This window comes from Nanorana parkeri, unplaced genomic scaffold (assembly GCF_000935625.1).
Source record: "Nanorana parkeri isolate BGI_ZX_2015 unplaced genomic scaffold, ASM93562v1 scaffold500, whole genome shotgun sequence".
NCBI lineage: Eukaryota > Metazoa > Chordata > Amphibia > Anura > Dicroglossidae > Nanorana > Nanorana parkeri.
The window spans coordinates 165,166-185,308 of NW_017306768.1; the positions used below are offsets into that span (position 1 = coordinate 165,166).

The window sequence follows — 20,143 nt, forward strand, 5'->3', positions numbered from 1 at the left end:
AGGCGTATACAGAATTCATTATGCACAGCAAATCCCATTAGGAAGTTGGCTGTTGTAACCCTTAGAATGCAGGTTGTCCCTTAATATATCCCAGTAACAGCTACCCAATTTGAGGGTAAGCAAGACAACAAATGTGAGAAAGAAGAGGGACTTTCATGGTAAAACTCAATTATCATAGACCATAAACCATTAATAAACCATAAACCATTAAACCATTAATAAATTACCTCTATTGAGGTTATATTAGCCTTTATGTCTCTTGCAAAGATTCAAAAGGATGTTTATGTTTTACCATCAATAAATATGTACACAGGTACTATGCCACTCTTGTACATGTGTATATGTGTTATGTTAACTTTTCCTGACATGTTTCTTGAAACATTATCCACTGCTTCAATGCTTACCTATAGCTGCTTCCTCTCACACCTAGAATAGATCATGTTCTCATGTCAACAAGTACATTCACCTCACATTACAAAATGCAGGCAAAGTGGAGTCCAGGCTCCCAGACAACCTCTCTGAGTTTGGAGGGCATGTGCAAGCATGAGCGGTAAAAAGAAGTAGTGAGGTTAACAGCCATGGAGGGTACAAGCTCCTGCACTCTTTTTTAGCTGAGTCAAGTGGAAGTACAGGAAACAGAGATTAATGCTGTAAAACAAGGTGACAGCAAGAAAGTTAAGCCAGTGAACAAGAACAACGTAAAAGAATAAAACTAAAAAGGTAGTTTGTGAAGAGGGCAGAGTGTGTGGAGGTGAACAAGAAAGTGAAACATTGCTTTAAAGACCAGAGGAGTGAAAAGACATCATGGAATTTAGCACATAGAAAATGCAGAGAAGTTAGATATTGCCATTTATAGAGCCAAGATAGTTAATTTAAGTTTTCTCATTAATGCAGCCATTATAGAGAAGAAATTGACACCCTTCCAAAAGTAAGGACTAGCCTAGATTAGTGTTGTTGTCAAAGGCTTCTTTTTGCATTTGAACTGCCGAAATTCATGTGCTTGATTGCAAAACACAACAAAAGGCTTTTAAACTGCTTTGTCTGCCATGCAAATGCTTTTCAATGGGACATGATACACCCAAAGAAATGCAACACAATGCAGGACAACTGCAGCTTCAAAACAGTCATCACTTTTAAAGGAGATGGAAATGTTATGAGCTGTGATTGATGTGGGTTTTAAACACACACATCAAACACAGGAAAACAATTGCCATCTACATTAGTCCATATTCCATTAATACATTTATATAACTGTTCAGTTTAAGATTTATGAGCAGTATACTGTATGCTATGGTATACATCACTAAGCCATTCAGTCAAAAGAGACAAGATTGAAGTCTAACTTTTTAAGCCAAATCTTTTACTTTTATTTATAGATACAGTGGGGAAGAGCTACAGCTGAATTCCAGGCAAACAGCTAAATATACATATGAAGTGCAAGTTCTTATCTCTGTCTGTGATGCCATTCCAGAGATTTTCCTTACCTCCTGTCATTGTGAGGCCTGTACACTACATAGGTGCAGTTCTTAGCAGGACAAGAAGGCATGGACAGTAATAAAAAAGTCAGTAGTTTTAACCCTTGCCCAAAATGTGTTTATGTTATGCCCACCCTCTTTGGAGAGATGTCCCATCACTTGCTGTCAGAAGTGAGAGGAAATCTACCCAGTAGAGCCACAGAAATAAAACCTGGTAGTGCCTCCAACTATTCAATGCTCTGTTCAAAAAAAAAAATATGTTTTACCTGAACCTAGACTTACATATTTCTCAAAAACAAACTGAGAAACATCTCTGTTTGGGCAAAATGATTTACTTCCCACCATTAGAGAACTAAAGCTTTTCTTTTGGTATGAGGAAACCATATGTGTGTGCTAACTACTATGATTTAAAGTATACCTATTTTTTTTTACAGCATTTAAACCATGTGCTTATAGTTTTTTATCAGGAGCTTGCAATATGTACTTTTCATTTAAAGTGCCAGTGTGTAATATGTAGTAAATAATGTTATATTTTAGCTAACTTTTTAGTTATGTCCAGTACCAAATGTGTAATACATAAACAATGCAACATTTTTACACTCACCGTCCACTTTATAACGTACACCTTGCTAGTACTGGGTTGGACCCCCTTTTGACTTCAGAACTGCCTGACAGCATCACAGGCCCAAAGTGTGCCAACATATATCCCCCACACCATTACACCACTACCAAACTGAACCATTGAATGGATCCATGCTTTAATTATGTTTATGCCAAATTCTGACCCTACCATCTGAATGTCGCAGGTGAAATCGAGACTCATAAGACCAGGCAACTTTTTTCCAATCTTGTATTGTCCAATTATGGTGAGCCTGTGTCAATTGTAGCTTCCGTTTCCTGTTCCTAGCTGACAGAAGTGGCACCTGGTGTGGTCTTCTGCTGATGTAGCCCATCTGATTCAAGGTTCGACGTGTTGTGCGAGATGGTATTCTGCATCCTTTGGTTGTTATGAATGGTTATTTGAGTTACTGTTGCCCTTCTGTCATCTTGAACCAGTCTGCCCATTCTCCTCAGACCTCTGACATCAATAAGGCATTTTTGTCCACCCAACTGCGACTCCCTGGATATTTTCTCTTTTTCCGACAATACTCTGTAAATCCTAGAGATGGTTGTGCTTGATAATCTCAGTAGATTAGCAGTTTTTGAAATACTCAGACCAGCTCATCTGGCACCAACAACCATGCCATGTTCAAAGTCACCTAAATCCTGTTTCTTCCTCATTCGGATGCTCGGTTTGAACTTCAGCAAGTCATCTTTACCACATCTAGATGCCTAAATGCATTGAGTTGCTGCCACATGATTGGTCGATTAGCAATTCATGTTACCAAGCAATTGAACAGGTGTACCTAATAAAGTGACCAGTGAGTGTAGATCACCTCTAAAATCTAGTTTTGCAGTTTAACTAGACAGGTCAATATACAAACCCAGTAGAGCATCAGCCATCCCAAGACATTGCTTGCATCCTTGCAGAATAACATCTTTCAGGAACAGTGGGTGGGTGCCCAGTTTGCATGACTGATTTACTGAATACATTCAATTAGAATAATATGTGTCTGCAATAGCAAAGTAATGGAGTTCAAATTTTTCCTTAAGGGCGTTCTTCTATGCAGAACAACTTGACACCAATTTTTTAAAGCAATGCATTTTTCTTCAGCAGGAGGGTTTCAAGTAATAACATGAGCTTTTGTTCACGAAACTAAAAGTTGTGTAGAGATGTCCTCTTGCTATTTATTAAGATCAACATGTATTCAAATAAGCTTTCTAGAAGCTAGTTAGCAAAATGAATAGCAAACCATGTAATTGCTGTATGCAGAGCAGTGCATAATGGTACTTAAAAAAGTCTAACAATCTCTTAATGACTTATAAGGAGAAAAGATAAGTGCCTTTTTCATAGATGAATAAACAGTTGTAGAAAATTACCAGAAGGTCTGCATTTGACTTACAACCCACCTGATAAATATTTAAATGAACACAAAAAATATCTGTTTACTTTGACACTAAATTGCATGAACAATGTAAAATGAAAATAAAGAAGTGAGTACCAAGCAATATCCCTTAAAGCTCTATTCCTTGCAGTAAAATGTTTACACTGTGGAGGCCCCCTTCACAAATCACCTATTAGTAGTTGTAAAATGTACCTGTGAAAAAAACCAGTTAGATTTATACTCAGGTACCTACCCCAGTCTTTCACCCATAGCACCTAGGCATGGAAGATGTTGTTGGTTATGTGTTTAGATGAAGCACTGTGATCTTGAGGAATGCTGAAATATGTTTTTCTTGCTTAGAAGAACATTACATGTATGAATACAGAATTGTGAAGGAAACACAATTAACTTCCTGTGTATCATAGATAAGCATGCACATAGAGACTAACGTTGCACTACAGCACCATCTACAGCTCAATATACATATTAGTACATTAGTACATTTTGTTGTATTTCCAACAGATGTCACACTCCAGCACTTCTGGTTAGATCCTGGGGAATACACGCCAGCAGAAACCTCACAAGAAGATGTTCTTACAATAGACTGCAATGTCCTTGTGAGATTTTGCCTGCTCTGCATTCCCCAAGGAACTTGCCAGAAGGATGGCGATGTCATGCCCAGTGATGCAGAAGACAGAAGTAAGGCAAGTATAAATCTAGCCATTTTTTTACAGCCACATCTTACACCTACTAACAGTAGGTGATTTGTAAGGGGGAGAGGCCAAAGCAATTTGAGTGGTCCTTGCATTTTTTTTCTTGAAGTTACAAGAGAGCTGTGTAAGACCAGTGAAATATGGAGATTCTGAGATCAGGACTACCTAGGTATCATTTCACTGGGGTGACATGCTGCCATCCTCAGCATCTTATCAGGGGGTCAGCAAGATCCCCACAGAGTTGTGTGTTACTGAAACTATGCATAGATGGAGCCAGGGCCGTCTTTAATATTGATTGGACCCTGGGCAAACAATTTCTTGGGCCCCCCTCACCATCCCCCTCCACTCCCTGGCCCTACCAGCAGCATACAGAAGAGTTGGGGCAACACTATGTGATGCTGATCGCATAGTAAACAGAATGGTGCTGCAAGGGTTGCTGCCTTTTCTTCAAGTGAATCCCGAACAGACTAGAATAAACAAGAGAGAACAAGAAGAGACAGTGAGGAGAGAGAGAGAGAGAAGAGACAGCCAAGGGAGAGAGGAGAGACAGCCAGGAGAGACAGAGGAGATACATCCAGGGAGGAGAGCGAGGAGAGACAGCCAGGAGAGAGAAAGAGAGGGGAGACAGCTAGGGGAGAGAGGGAAGAGAGACAGCCAGGAGAGAAAGAGGAGAGACCGAGAGGAGAGAGAGCCAGGGGAAAGAGTGAGAGACAGTCAGGAGAGAGAGTGAGGAGAGAAAGCCAGGAGAGACAGCCAGGAGAGAAAGAGGAGAGACCGAGAGGAGAGAGAACCAGGAGAAAGAGCAAGGAGAGAGACAGGATATTCAATATTCTGGTGGGTAGCTGTGCGGAGTCTCAATAGGACTGTATGGGATCTCAGGAGGGCTGTGCAGGTATCGGTGCAGTGGCATCCCTAGTGAATTATAAAAGTGCACTGCGCTTTATAGACCAACTACATATGCAATCTAATAATAATCTGCATGTGAAATAAATATATAAGTATGAAGAATAGCCCTATGGTGAACACACACAATATATAGTGGAACAATACCTAATATGTATAATGTAGATTATCATTAAATTACATATGTAGTTGGTTTATATAGCGCAGTGCACATTTATAATTCACGTTTATAATTCATGTTTTTTAGGTGTTATATACAGTTTTTTTTCATGGCAGCTTAGGGGTTTGTTGTTCCATAGCACATCCTGTTTGTAATATAATCGATAAGTGCATCCCTAGTATTGAGAGTACAGGAAGCTTTGCTGCAGCCATACATAGAACTTGATAATGACATTTTCTTTAAAACTCTAAATCCTGCTTCAGCAGCATAGATTGAACTAGAGAAGCAATGTCAGGAACCTGCTCTGCATATGTATGTGTTGCATACATAAACTGTGGCATATTTGGTCACTTACTTGGTGTGAAGGGAGAGGGGAGGGGACACAGCAGGGGTGACACCTCAGGGCATGGTGTGGGCTCACAGAGCCCAGAGCCACGTCTATGCTGCTGTATGTAGCCTCCTGTCTGTAGAGCACCGATGCTGTGTACACAGACAGGTGGCAGGGCTGGTGCAAGCCCCATTGCCTGCACAGGTGAAGCTGCCAGCCCTGCATGTGTTTATCTTATGTGGGCTGAAGGGGCAGCTGCTTTGGGCCCCACAACAATGATTGGGCCCTGGGCAGCTGCTCCTTTTGCCATGCGTTAAAGACGGGCCTGGATGGAGCACTGAAGCTATCTGCAGTTTCCATCAATGGAGTGCACCAGGACTTGAAGCCAGTAGATTAGGGGCCATGTTGTTGAGGACTATTTATAGTACATACAACTTGGTCCCCAAATCATGTATTTGTTTAACCTCTTAGTGACACAGCGTCAGAAACCTTTTTAGTTCCTGCGGACCGGAGCAATTTTGGCATTTTTGCTATGTTTGTTTAACCATAATTTCCATCTTCGTTACTTATTGCACCTACACATATTATATACAATTTTTAAATGACAAAATGGGCTTTTATTTGGTGTGACAGATGCATATAGAAATTCTTTTTTTTTTATAAAAAAAAAAAATTAAAAATGCAAACGAAAAGAAAACAAACCAACATTTTTCAAAGTTTTGGCAGTAATAATGTGTACATAATTAGTGTAGCTAACATAAAGTAATGCTTAATACATTATTTTATGTGTCCTGATTTATAGGGTATATCACATCTGGGATTTCAGTTTATTTTAGGAGTTATAGGTCACAAAATACAAGGAGTGAAATACATTTTAATGTGGAACAATTTTAGAATGTTGTATTTTTCTCTCCTAGCGTTAATAGTCTCCTCAACACTATATTTTCTTATACTTTTTTTATTACATTTTTTTAAACTTTTTTGACTTTTTAAACTTTTTAAAAATTTAAAAACCTTATTTTTTATTTTTTTATTTTTTTAAAACCTGGGACACTAAGGGGTTATTTTTTTTATTTATAGGGGCTTAGTATCTCTGAGGAGAATACAGTATTCTCCTCATACATACTTTGTATCAGTTTGTAACACACTGAGCCGGCTTGCAGCTCCACAACACAGTGAGCTGCAAGCTACCTCAGTGCCTGTCACAGCACTGTGATCACTGCCATCAGGTATCGCAATGATCAGAGGGCTGGAAACAGCTAATCTGCTGTTGAGGGTCTGCTTTGCAACCCGAGGGACCCAGCAACAGTAGTAACTCAATGAGCACTGGTCCCTCCACGGACCAGTGCTCATTGTACCGCATGACAGCATTAATCCTGCACTAATCGTTAATGAACTGAACAATCGTGATGGAATAATTCCGTCATCGGTCAGGAAGGGGTTAATAACCACTTTTTTACTATATTAAGGAGAAACAATTTTGAAACAAAAAAAATTGTTTTCTTAAAGGAGAACTATGACATGAGTGATTTCCACTCACCTCATAGTTCTAAGCCGACCTGTGACAATGAGACTGTAACAGGTCGGCTCAGTAGATCGGGAGGTGAGCGAACACATACCGGGTTCCCTCACCTCTCGATCCTGTCACGGCTCTCTGCCGTGACAGGGGGAGGGGCTGGATTCCCCTCTCCCCGCTCCGATCTGCCAGCGCTGACTGGCGGAACGGACGGGGGAGGGGGCGGGTACAGCTGGCTCTGCCTCTAGATAGGCAGAGCCAGCTGTCACTCACGCAGCTGGGCGGATCCCGTCATCTAAGTCGGGATCCGCTCCAGGTGCGGCGTCTCAGTATACCGCGAGCTGTAGCTCGCGGTATACTGAGCTTAGGGTAACGGGAGGACGCTAGTTTGTGTCCTCCCGTTACCCCAAGGAGAACTATGGGGAAAAACACTGACCCCATAGTTCTCCTTTAACTCTCTGTTATAAAACATATCTAATAAAAATGCCAGGGCAATAATAATTCTTTGCCATGTTTTTTAGAAATAATAAAACATGCTAGTATGCAGAGGGAGGAGGAGTTGAAGGGGTTAATGTACAGGTCACATGCAGTGGAAGAATGGAGATGAGGGGGCCAATGTGCAGAATAAGGGAGGTGAAGGTTTTTTTTATATACAGGTGAAACTTAAATAATTAGAATATCGTGCAAAAGTTCATTTATTTCACTAATGCAACTTAAAAGGTGAAACTAATATATGAGATAGACTCATTACATGCAAAGCAAGATAGTTCAAGCCGTGATTTGTCATAATTGTGATGATTATGGCTTACAGATCATGAAAAGTTGTTCAGGAGTGGCTTTACAAGGGGAATACGACATTTGAAGCCCATGTCCAGGATCTGTCTGTGTGTGGTGGCTCTTGATGCACAGACTCCGGCCTCAGTCCACTCCTTGTGAAAGTCCCCAACACTTTTGAATGGCCATTTCCTGACAATCCTCTCCAGGCTGGGGTTCTCCCTGCTGCTTGTGCACCTTTTTCTTCCACACCTTTCCCTTCCACATAACTTTCTATTAATGTGCTTTGATACAACACTTTGGGAACATCCAACTTCTTTTGCAATTACCTTTTGAGGCTTTCCCTCCTTATGGAGGGTTGTCAATGATGTTTTTCTGCACAACTGTCAGGTCAGCAGTCTTTCCCATGATTGTGTTTCCTACTGAACCAGACTGAGAGATCATTTAAAGGCTCAGGAACCCTTTGCAGGTGTTATGGCTTAATTAGCTGATTAGAGTGGGACACTTTGAGCCTAGAATATTGCACTTTTTCACAATATTCTAATTTTCTGAGATTGTGGATTTGGGGTTTTCATGAGCTGTAAGCCATAATCATCACAATTATGACAAATCACGGCTTGAACTATCTTGCTTTGCATGTAATGAGTGTATCTCATATATTAGTTTCACCTTTTAAGTTACATTAGTGAGATAAATGAACTTTTGCACGATATTCTAATTATTTGAGTTTTAACTGTATATATAGGTCACATAAGGACAGGATGGATATGAGATGTGCAAAAGAGGAGGGGAGTGAAAGGGTTAAAAAAAATCCACAGGCAATGATATTCCTTCATCTTGAATCTACTGCTGTTGATCCCTTCATTCATCCCTTCAGTGCTTTTAAGTGTGCACTATAGATTGGTCATCATATTAATCAAAAGGTAAAGAGCCAGTCCAATCAGCTTTGTATGTTGTATTTGTGAACTGAGCAGTTAGATGATCACAACCATCCATGGGAACACTGACTGCCTGTGTGTGTTTTCTGGAGTACCGTTTATAATCAGCACTCCATAAATACACATCTACCACTCCACTGGTGGATTAAACAGATCCTCAATCAAAAGATCAAACAGAATGCAACGAGTCATGAATCATGGCAGATTTTCTGTTTTGGAAGCTTTGCAACATCCATATGTAGGCTGTGCAGGATATGAATTTTTTTACATAACATAACATACAGTACATAAATAACAAAAGCGGAAGTCGCATCACAGCTTATTGTTTGCAGTGATGCACTTTTTTCCCTATGCTTTAGAAAAATAGTGCCTGGGCATACTTTTGAGACAGTAAACACTTTGGTCAGGAATATACAGACTACAGAAACCCTGACTAATGGAAACCCTGGCCCTGTTGATTTTGCCCTCAGTGAAAACTTAAAATGAGCTTTTGTCACTTTTAGATTTTCTGAAATCTCATTCAATGACCATTCTCCCCAATCTGTAAATAAGAGTTACTACAGAAAGAAAGTTTTGAGTTTAAATAATACCCTTTGTTGGCTAATCCAGCTTGGGCACCAAATCATTACCATGAGTTCCCAGCAGGATTGTGAATAAAAAACCGAGGCTGTCATCCCCAGCCCCTCCCCCCATCCACACACACATACATATACACACATACCATATATGGGATCCATTGCAGCTCCTCCTTTGAACTGTATGACATCCAGGGTCTTCATTTCCGATGAGTCGGCATCTTGTGGGGGGAGGGCAGAAGGATGAGTGGCATGGCCTGCCACCCCCTTTCCCACCAGAGCATACTAGATTGGTAAGAGCCGGGCGCAGATATGTATAAGGGCCATACACATCCCTCCTCTCAGCTCTTAGCAACCTGGGACATGCTTTCCGGTGTCCAGCTGAGCTCCTGGCAACCTGTAATGTCACTGGTTGCCAGGAGCTCGATGGGACACTGTACCCGTCCCCCCCTGCTGAAGGAGGCAAAAAAAGTTAGAAACACCCCTGATGACATCTAGCATCATTTCCTGTGAGCCCTGAGCTTCAAGGATCCATCATCTGCCATGGACTTGCAGGAGAATGCTGCAGAGAGTGGATCCACATTATTGTGTGGCTGCCCTCTCGGGATCTTCTCACCACCATAGGAAGGAAAAGGCAAAGAAGAACCTATGATTGCTGAATAAATGTAGGTATATTGATTTTTGCTGAACAGCTGCTCCAGTGGGGGAGGACAAAGTAGTAGTGGACATGAGCCCATAGTCTTGCTAAAGGTAAAACCTAATGAAGGGAACTGATTAAAACTGGAGCAGACAAAATCTGAAGCAGCTGTGCATGGCAACCAATCAGCTTCTCTCTTTCATTTTCATAACTTAACTGACCAAAATGAAGAGAGCAGCCGATTGGTTACCATGCACAAATGCTCCAGATTTTGTCTGTTTTAAAAGATGCGTTTTAAAACCTTGCTTTAACTCTGAACTCCAATGGTTTGACATTGATTGATGGTTAACACTGTAGAGCAGGGGTGCCCATTAGGTAGATCGTGATCTACCAGTAGCTCTCAAAGCTAATGCTGGTAGATCCCAAAGGGTGTGAATAGCAGCCCCTTTATTCCATTTTGGTATATCTATTTAGCTGTGCACACATGATTACCTATTAGCCTGAGTCTGCTGAGCCTAGCTCACTGACACCTTTCTAGTGGATACTGGTGGTTGAAGTGTTATGTATTACATCAAAGAATATTAGTTTACACAGCCTGTTGCCAAATACAGCAAGGTGAGCCAGGGGAGAGAGAGCCAAGGGAGAGAGCAAGGAAAGGCAGCCAGGAAAGAGAGAGGAGAGACAGCCAGGAATGAGAGCGCAAGGAGAGACAGCCAGGAGAAAAAATGAGGAATGACAGCCAGGAGAGAGAGAGCGAGGAGAGACAGCCAGGAGAGAGAGCAAGGAGAGACAGCCAGGAGAGAGAGCAAGGAGAGATAGCCAGGAGAGAGAGCAAGAAGAGACAGCCAGGAGAGAGAGCAAGGAGAGACAGCCAGGAGAGCGAGGATAGACAGCCAGGAGAGAGAGAGCGAGGGAGATTTCATGTAGCTTGTCATTTGAAAAGTAGATCTTAACACAAAAAATTGTGGGCACCCCTGCTGTAGAGGTACATCAAGCACCACTAACCATTAAGGCTGAGGGGGCTTTTATCAGGGCCAATAAGAGTACCAATGACCACCAGTGTATGCTTTTGGGGTTGCATAAAATGCTGCCAATGTACACCAAAGTAAAAAAAAATTTATCAGTAATGTAGATTGCTCGGCTCCAGTACAGAGTTCTGGGTACTGCAGAAATGGGTCCATATGGGCCTGGCGAACTTAGGGCATGACAAAAATTTGCTACGGGACCTAATGATATTTAGTTACTCTCCTGATTAAGAAAGTCACTTAAAGTATGGCTGGGCAAAAAAAAACAATGTTTAGTACATATTTGCAATAGCTGCACATTTTCCCATGTTTTGTCTCTAAAGCTCCTTTCAGCTGCTCTCTCTAAAAATGGCTCTTACAGCCCCTCATCTTCCCACAATGTCCTACAGAACTAAAGTCCCTATCTGTGGAAGCTGGCACATCTGTCTGTCTTTCCAGTAGCTGTCCCATGGAGTTAAATTGCAGCAGCCATTTTGGGGTAGTTGGAAGTCAATTAAACTCAATTTTAACCTGCTTAGGAATTATGAACAACCCTACCACATAAACGGTGAAGATATCAGTTTGTGAAAGTATTAGTAAAGGCAAAGTTTTTTTTAGATTTATATAGAAGTGTGAGGGGTTAGAACCACTTTTTTGTATTATTGTCTGTGTCCTTTTTAGGAAGGTTCACTCTCGCTAATGTTCCTGATCATCAATGTCACTCGGAATGACATTGAGGGTAAATCCAAAATATTGAGCTGCTACCAGAACACCAGGACACTTGTTACTTGTCACAACTGTCTCAGTGGGGATTTTCTTCACATTGAAAACATATCCTCTTACTTACTATTATGTCTACAGTACAGGAAGTGTACAGAAATCTTCCTAATAAGACACAGATGAAAGAAAACTGACAGTGGTAGTAACCCTCCCCTACTTTATATTAAATGCAAATATTTTTTTCTGCCCTTATAAACAGTTCTGCTTTACATTAACATAGCAAGTAGCATAATACATGTCTCAGAAGTGCCTACAAATAGGTTGGAACTTTTATGCAGGTGATGCAATTTTTAGCTCTCTTGGATAAAGCAACTTGTATTTTAGAAATGCTGGTCCTTTAAATATGTGTTGTATGTATGTAGAGCAGAAAGATGTTCTCCTCAAACTTAAAGTACAGTACATTTAAAAATTTGTGTGAATCCACGTGTAATGTATGGGTTTAATTAGAGTTCCTCTATAATAATAAATTAAGACAGAAACTAATGAAGAACTTTGGATAGGAAAATGTATGAATAATTCATATGTCGAATATTTATAGTTTAACACCACTAATTGAAACATTTATTCAGTATGAAAATTTCATTTGAATATAAATAAGATGGTGTCCCGTATATCTTTATGTCAGATGATATTTCCATAAAATGTTGAAATCTTAACGATAATACACAAAAGAGTTTTCTTCAAGATTGTATTTCCTCTGTAAAAATAAAGTAGTAATTTTTACTGACAAAGCAATGTTTAAGAAGATTTACTACTTTCATCAGCTTTGGCCCTTTAAGAATGTTGTATCACATCCCTTGAATTAATAAAAGCTAAAATAGTTGGCTGTGTTATGCCTAGATATTGAAAAAGAACTGTTTTTGTTGATATTTTACATAACTTAAACAAAACAACATGAATCTATTTATTAAATACATTTTTCATTATTTAAGTAGTTTTTTTATCATGGTGGGTCAGACCAATTATTATATTATGTGCTTTCAGTAAACTTTTGTGCATCTCAACATGCATCAAAATGATTCCGAAAACGTATTCAGGGTTAAATTAAGCTCTTTTAATTCATCCAAAGGTATATATATTTTAAAATAAAAATTATATTTTGCAGTTGATAAAATGCAAAACCAGTGGGAGGAAGTACAGTGTCACCTCCAAAATCGAAGACAGCAGCTACAGGAAATGCTTAACGATTCTGTCCAGTGGATAGAAGCTCGTCATGAGGCAGAACAGGTGTTGGAGAAAGCAAAAGGAAGGATTGAATCTTGGAAAGAAATTTCATATACCGTTGAAGCACTAAAGAAGCAAAATACTGACCTTAAGGTATGTTATCTGTTTTGTTCTAACCATTGGGGTGGTGAGTAATTTGTTAGCCAGAACTTTTAGTACTACTAATTGCTAGGCATTATTCTTTATTCATGAAAACTAACCTACTGGCAGTTTACTCTTTTTCTGAATCTATTATGAACCACATAATCCAGATTCCTTTTTATGTTAACACCAACTTCATCTAGAAAGTTGTTGCTTTGCATTAAACAAAGTAGGGATGCAACTATACCACTTTTTCAAGACCAAGTACAACTACTTTCCCTCAGGTTCTTGCCGATACCAATTACCAATACTTTTTCTTAAAGGGACATCTGACATTTTTTCTAGAACAATACAGACTCATGATTTTAGGACAGTTTCTTTATAATTTTGAAGAACTGTAATTCAAACCATGATTATTCAGCAATAGAGAATAGCAACCAGCAATCATGGATTGCTGAGATCTGTAGTCCTCTATAGCCAGTTGCTATTCTCTATTGCATTTTATTAGCACTGTGACATACACCAATCAGAGAATTACAATAGGCAGCCACAGTATAAAAGTTTACTTACCTGCTCTCAGGAGGGTATGGTAGGCTCCAGAAGGGCTGTGAGGGTCACTCAAAAGTGTGGTGGTGTGTCTGTGGGCATTCACCAGGACTATGTGCAGTCTCAACAGGGCGGCATGCAGGTCTCACCAGAGCGGCATGCGGTGTCTCACCAGGGCTGCATTTGGGTTTCACCGGTGCTGCATGCAGATTTCACCAGGGCTGCGTTTGGGTCTCACCATGGCTGTGTTTGGGTCTCACCAGTGCTGCATTTGAGTTTCACCAGGGCTGCATTGGGATTTCACCAGGGCTGCATTTGGGTCTCACCCAAGTTTTTATTGGGTCTCACCAGGGCTGCATTCGCATCTCACCAGGGCTGCATGTGGGCTCTACAGGGCTGTACCAGCGGGTGCTGGGCTTCGGGCTCTTCAGGGCTGCAATCACGACTCTCTCCATGGCTATACTGGCGGGTGCCAGGTGTCAGGTTCTCCAAGTGTGGGGCTGTCCTTGGCTGTGCTGATCTTGGGAAGGAGAAGCAGATGTATGGCGTGACCGGCACTGCCAAGGACAGTTACTGCGAGGTCCCCAGCAAGCTGCCTGAGGTCCCCAGAATGCAGGGAACTCAAGGAAGCCAAACTTGTTTAACCTCCCTGGCGTTATTCCCGAGTGTAGCTCGGGGTTTCTTTTTCATACCATAAGCGGTAACCCCGAGCTACACTCGGGAAAGCTGCATAGCATTTACTTACCTTGTCCCGCGAGCCGCGCTGTGTTCTGCGGCCGATTCCGGCTTCCGTCACTTGTGAGCGTACGCGTCACAGGGGGGCGGAACCGGCGGGATATTTTAAAAAATTAAAATTAAAAAAAACGACAAAGACGAAAAACATTCGGGAAAAAAATAGACCGAAAAATGACATGAAAACAATTTAAAATCATACCGCCAGGGAGGTTAAGTATTTAAAGGGTCGATATAAGCCTTTAGAATCGGGGCATTTTCATGAGTACTCGTGAAAATGCCCTGTATTTGTCCCGATACTAGTATTGCTATTGGTGCATCCCTAAAACAAAGTTTCAGAATCAATTTAAAATGGTTACACTTAACACAAATACACTTTAAAGTAATCTCAAGACAAAGTCACTGCGCTAAAAAAACTTACAACTTATACATAATTATACATAAACAATAAAGTGCCTAGTGATAGGCCCAACATAATATGCAACCTCCCCTATAGTTAAATTCAATACAATCTCAAAACTGCATGTGCAATGTGTTGTGATACAGATCACATGTGTAACTCCACAAATTGGTCTAAAAAAAAAAAAGACTCTTTAAGCAATACATAAAGTGCAAATGTTCAACATTCCAAAAAGGTATTTCTTAGTGTGATATCCTTACAGGTCTATTCACTAGTCTATTCAAGAGTGAAGAGTTTGGAGAAGGCAGGAGAAGTGAACAATCTAGGACAAAATAGCCGATTTGGAAACATTCTCCAATTCAGCTCACTTTCCAGTTCAGCTATTTTATCCTGGATTGTTCCCTTCTCCTGCCTTCTCCAAACTCTTCACCCTTTTGTGAATAGACCCCTTTAAATTTCTGTGTAATCAATACACTCACCAGACTCCTTTGAACCACTATTTAATGGTCAAACTGCACTCAGATTCAAATCCTTAGCGAGCCACTCTCCCAGGACAGCTGATGGCAACCTCCTTTGCAGTCAATATCTCCTTTCAGTTTGCTGGGGTTTTTTTAAAACTGTTTGTGGGGTCAAGTTGTTCCAATTCCTGTCAATCCACCTTCTAAATTGTCAAAATTAGCCTCCTCAGCACATTTCTCCTTGTAGTTCATTCAGTAGCCCCATGGAAAAAAAAATATAGACGCCACATAGTGTGAAATCCTTAAAAACTTTTAATCATAGATTCCTTAAAAACTTACATTCAAGGCTTAATAGGCAGAGCTGTATAATTACTCCACTTGCAAACAGCTTCTCCCCCAGTGATCAGCTTGATGACATCAGCGTGTTAACTCCTCCTTGACATGCTTCGTCAGGAAGACTTTTTCAAAAAGTCTGTGACAGCTGTCAGGAAGGAGAGCGAGTGCAAACACTCAGTGATCAGTGATCGCTGAGTGTTTGTAACATTTTTGGTTTCAGCCTGACAATTTTTTTATTTTGGTTTCATTTCGGTTTTGACATTTCCATTTCAGTGCACCTCTAATAAATACCTCCCTGTTCCTTATCTGCACATACGTTTACTTTAACGGGCTGAAAACTGTCCCTACTTCTCCAATAGAAGCCTAGAATGTTTTTAAAATTGTAGCACCCCTCATCTTGGGGTGATGCAGAACAAGCCCCTAAGTAGTGTGGCAGGCCAACATTTGCATATCTAGCAAGTCTGGTTCTTGGTGTATGATGGGAATATCAATAAGTTGGGTGCCAACTTCTACCCAGCTCCTCTATGGCACTCTTCAACATGAAGATTCCTTACAGGTATTCCGTTAAGGCAGCCATCCTTTAGCCTACAGATATACACTTCAGCAGGGCAGCTAAAGTCCTAGGCCTCCAGCACATGTTGCTGACTGAGGCAAGGCCCAAATATTGAAATACTCTAGACAGACATCCTCTTCAGGCAGAAGCAAAAGAGGTGTAGAACACTCTGAAAAGGTAGTACAAATATTGAGCATCTCCCAAAACCATGGTTGGATCAGGCAATTATAACTGAGTGATTGTACTTTCCGCACTGTATACTGATCATCCTCAAAAGCAACAGGCAGAAACAATTAACACACTGAGCTTAGGAGAACTAGCAGGGCGTAGAACAATGTAAACAGGGCTCAGGGTGATTACAGTCTACCTACAAAAAAAAAATGATATTTCATGATATATGATGATATTCATAATATATGAATGTGTCCATTCTTATTCCACCAAATCAAACAGTCCACTATAACCACAATTATGTATCAGTTCCTAAATATACTGTGTTAAATAATAGTCCATAATAACCACAATCGTATGTGATATCAATTGTTAATCTTCACAAATACTGCACTTCAGCGCAGTGTATCGTCTGTGCTGTGATTTTCTGAACACAAACCTGTGGTGCTCTTTAGTTTAACACACCACTTGATTGCCCAAAAACTTCCACATGTCCACAACCTTTTGACAACCTTGCTCACCTTCCTGTGGTGACTGCAAGCAACATATATGTTTGGTCAAAATGCACTTAATAGTTCCATCTGATTTATCCTCCCTCAGTTCTGAAATGTCCTTGTTTTCTAACTCACAGGAATACAAACATATGGCGCATTGCATAAAACCATAAAATACTATTACCTGGGCGTATTACAGGCTGTATGAACGCGCTACAAAACGCCCTACACCCAAAGAAGTACAGGAGCTTCTTTGGGGCGTATTTGTCGCGCGTATCCATTGGGATACAGCCAGGTAGCCCTTGGAAACGCGCGTTTGTCGTGCGGTTTTTTAACCGTGAATCGCTGTAAAAACGCACGGCACGAAACCCGCGACAAACGCTCATATTCGATATGCCTAGGTGTGAACCCAGCCTTAGACTTGTGCTTCAGTCTTGGTTGGTTTCCAATCTCCTAGGGTATCATCAGCTGCACTCCAGGCTGAACGAGTCCTCTCTCTCCCAACACTTCCGGGTCTGCTTATGGTTTAGGACACAGTCCTTGTACCCATCACACACAGAGCCACTGTTCCATCAGATAGGAGGTGGGTGCAACAGGTGTCAATGGGTGGCTTCCGTCAAAGTATAGGTAAAGAGTGGCCCCGTGCACGCCAAGGCAAGTCCAGTATGTCTATTTATTCCCTCACTTTTTGCAAATACAAACACTATATACAACCTTTCGGGGGTCTCACAGGATCCCCTTCATCAGTGATTGTTCGCCTGATGAAGGGGATCCTGTGAAACCCTGAAACGTTGTATATAGTGTTTGTATTTGTAACAAATATGTGAATAAATAGCTGCACTGGACTTGCCTTTGAGTGCCGGTGTCCGTCCTTTACCTATGCTTCTGGTTTAGCTCCCCTATTGCTCCAATAAGTAAGGAGCAATAAGGAGTGGCACACCAAGCACTTTACAATAGCACGGGATATAAAGATTAAAAATTAATGATACAATAGGGTACACTGTTTATATGAACTAATATTAGTCAATACTATAAACTGTATGTTAGGGATGCACTGATACCAATATCAGTATTGGTGCCTATTAAGTGCATTTTCATGAGTACTCATACTAATGAAAATGCCTGATTCTAAAAACTGATACCATCGCTTTAAATTTTTTAATTGATTCGGCTGCCTGAGGCCCCGTGCTCTGCCCCTGCTGAGACCCACCAGCTCTGCCCCTGCAAAGGGACTCCGCATCTGCCCCTGCTGAGATCCTCCACATCTGCCTCTGCTGAGACCCTCGTCATCTGCCCCTGTCGAGACCCTCGTCATCTGCCCCTGCTGAGACCCTCCACATCTGCCCCTGCTGGGACCCTCCACATCTACCCCTGCTGGGACCCTCCACATCTACCCCTGCTGAGACCCTCCACCTGAGACATCAGGCCTGCACCCTGGAGCAGAGCATCAGCGTAGAGCATGTAGCAAATTCATATATTATTTTGCATTGTATAATGTATTGCTGGGATTTGTAGTCCTCTATTGCTGATGGTATTATTCTGCATTGTTGTATAATGTATTGATGGAATTTGTAGTTCTCTATAGCTGATGGTATTCTGCATTGCTGTATAATGTATTGCTGAGATTTGTAGTCCTCTTTAGGCTGTGCCATTCTGAATTGCTCTATAATGTGTTGCTGGGATTTGTAGTCCTCTATAGCTGATGCTAGTGCTAGTGCTAGCTGATGCTAGTTTTCTGAATTGCTGTATAATGTATTTCTGGGATTTGTAGTCCTCTATAGTTGGTGGCATTATTCGGTATAATGTACTGCTGGGATTTGTAGTCATCCACAGCTGGAGTCAGTGGCAGAACTACCAGGGTGCAGTGTTTGCAGCTGGGATCGAGCCCTGGCATATCTTTAAATGTGTGTTTTGGATTGTGTGCAACTTTTACAGATATCAAATTGTAATATTTAATCATTAAGTTGGAAATTAACTATTCTTAAAAAAATTGTTTAGCTCTTAAGACATGACTTCCTAAAGAATTCTGCAGTAATTGAGTCTGTCTATTTAGATGGCTTCAACTGATATGACAGGTTTGATGCAGTGGCCATTAGGAAACTAATAAACAGAGTAAACTGATAGTGTTGGTTCAGTCATTTGGGGTTATCTAATCTGATTTTTTATTTCTGCTATATAATGAAATGAAAGACTAAAAAGGGCAACCTGTAAAACGTAAACATTTTGTAGCCACTAATATGACATTCCTTTGTTTTCAAAAGCACTATGCATTTTAATAAATACAGGATTATTCTATATACCTGTCACCTGCATCTTTTGTTCTGTTACATAAATACTTGTGAAGATAGAGGAAGTTAACGTATGTTTCATTTCATTTTAATATAATAATAAAACACTTTGGTATCTCCATAATTAATAGTTTTGCTGTGCTGTTGTTCTCTGTAAATGCTAATCCATTTGGGAAATTTAACCATGATGAGACCCTAGAGAATGTGCCTAGAATCTTTAATTATGGCTCTAATTCACACAACTTATCCTCTTTGTACCTATTACTATAATTATTCTTTATTAAAAATAAAAGTAGATTAGTATCAAGATAAGTACATATTATGTTGAGCTTTATAAAATCCATGATTACAAATGAATGACAAGAAAACAACTGGCTCAGTTGGTGAGGGGGGTGTATAAGAAGTCAGCCTTGATTATGGAACTGCAAGTGTTGAATTCATTAATATAGTTTCAACATATTTTATATCACACTACAGAGAACACAGAACTATTCATATCAGTCCCCTGAAGCATCTTACTAGCCAAGAACCATACCATTGGTGAATAAAGTCATCTAGGGGGCTTTATGTGCCTGGTCAACTATCGGCCAAGTAAAAACACGTTCACTGTGTGTCCAGGTCTACATGACAGTGGGAGAGGACCAAGCACTGACATCTAATTAAAACACTGTGGGGGGAATCTCTAAACTGAAAGTGAATATTGCAGAAAATGCTGATTTGTTAGTTTATATTTTAATTAGCTATTTGTTTTGTTATTTTGGCTGCAGCTCTGCTTGAAGGCTTATATATTTAAATACATCAGTGTGCTCTGTTTTACCACTAAATATATAATTTGAAAGTTAAAGATCAAAAGGCAAAGTAAAATGGGGGAAAGTAGCCAGGCTGGAGAAAAATATAACAAAATGTGGCAAAAGAAAAAAAAAGAAAAGTCGTATATTGCAGAACAAGCACAAAATATTAATGTCAATAATGCGTGTCAAGCAAGATACTTCAGCTCTGATATCCACACAGGATATCCATTTTAACATCTCTACACCAGTGGTTTGAAAAAAATTTATTTATATACATATGT

At 40.4% G+C, this 20,143-nt stretch overlaps 1 protein-coding gene across 1 annotated transcript in view; it reads left to right on the forward strand.

The window, feature by feature from the left end:
• The window catches only part of LOC108790765 (dystrophin-like), an 80,182-nt gene that overhangs the window by 45,814 nt on the left and 14,225 nt on the right, over positions 1-20,143 (forward strand). Inside the window, exon 3 of the mRNA XM_018561106.1 lies at positions 12,894-13,105. Coding sequence (XP_018416608.1) covers positions 12,894-13,105 — 212 coding nt within the window. The remainder of the gene's footprint in view (positions 1-12,893; positions 13,106-20,143) is intronic.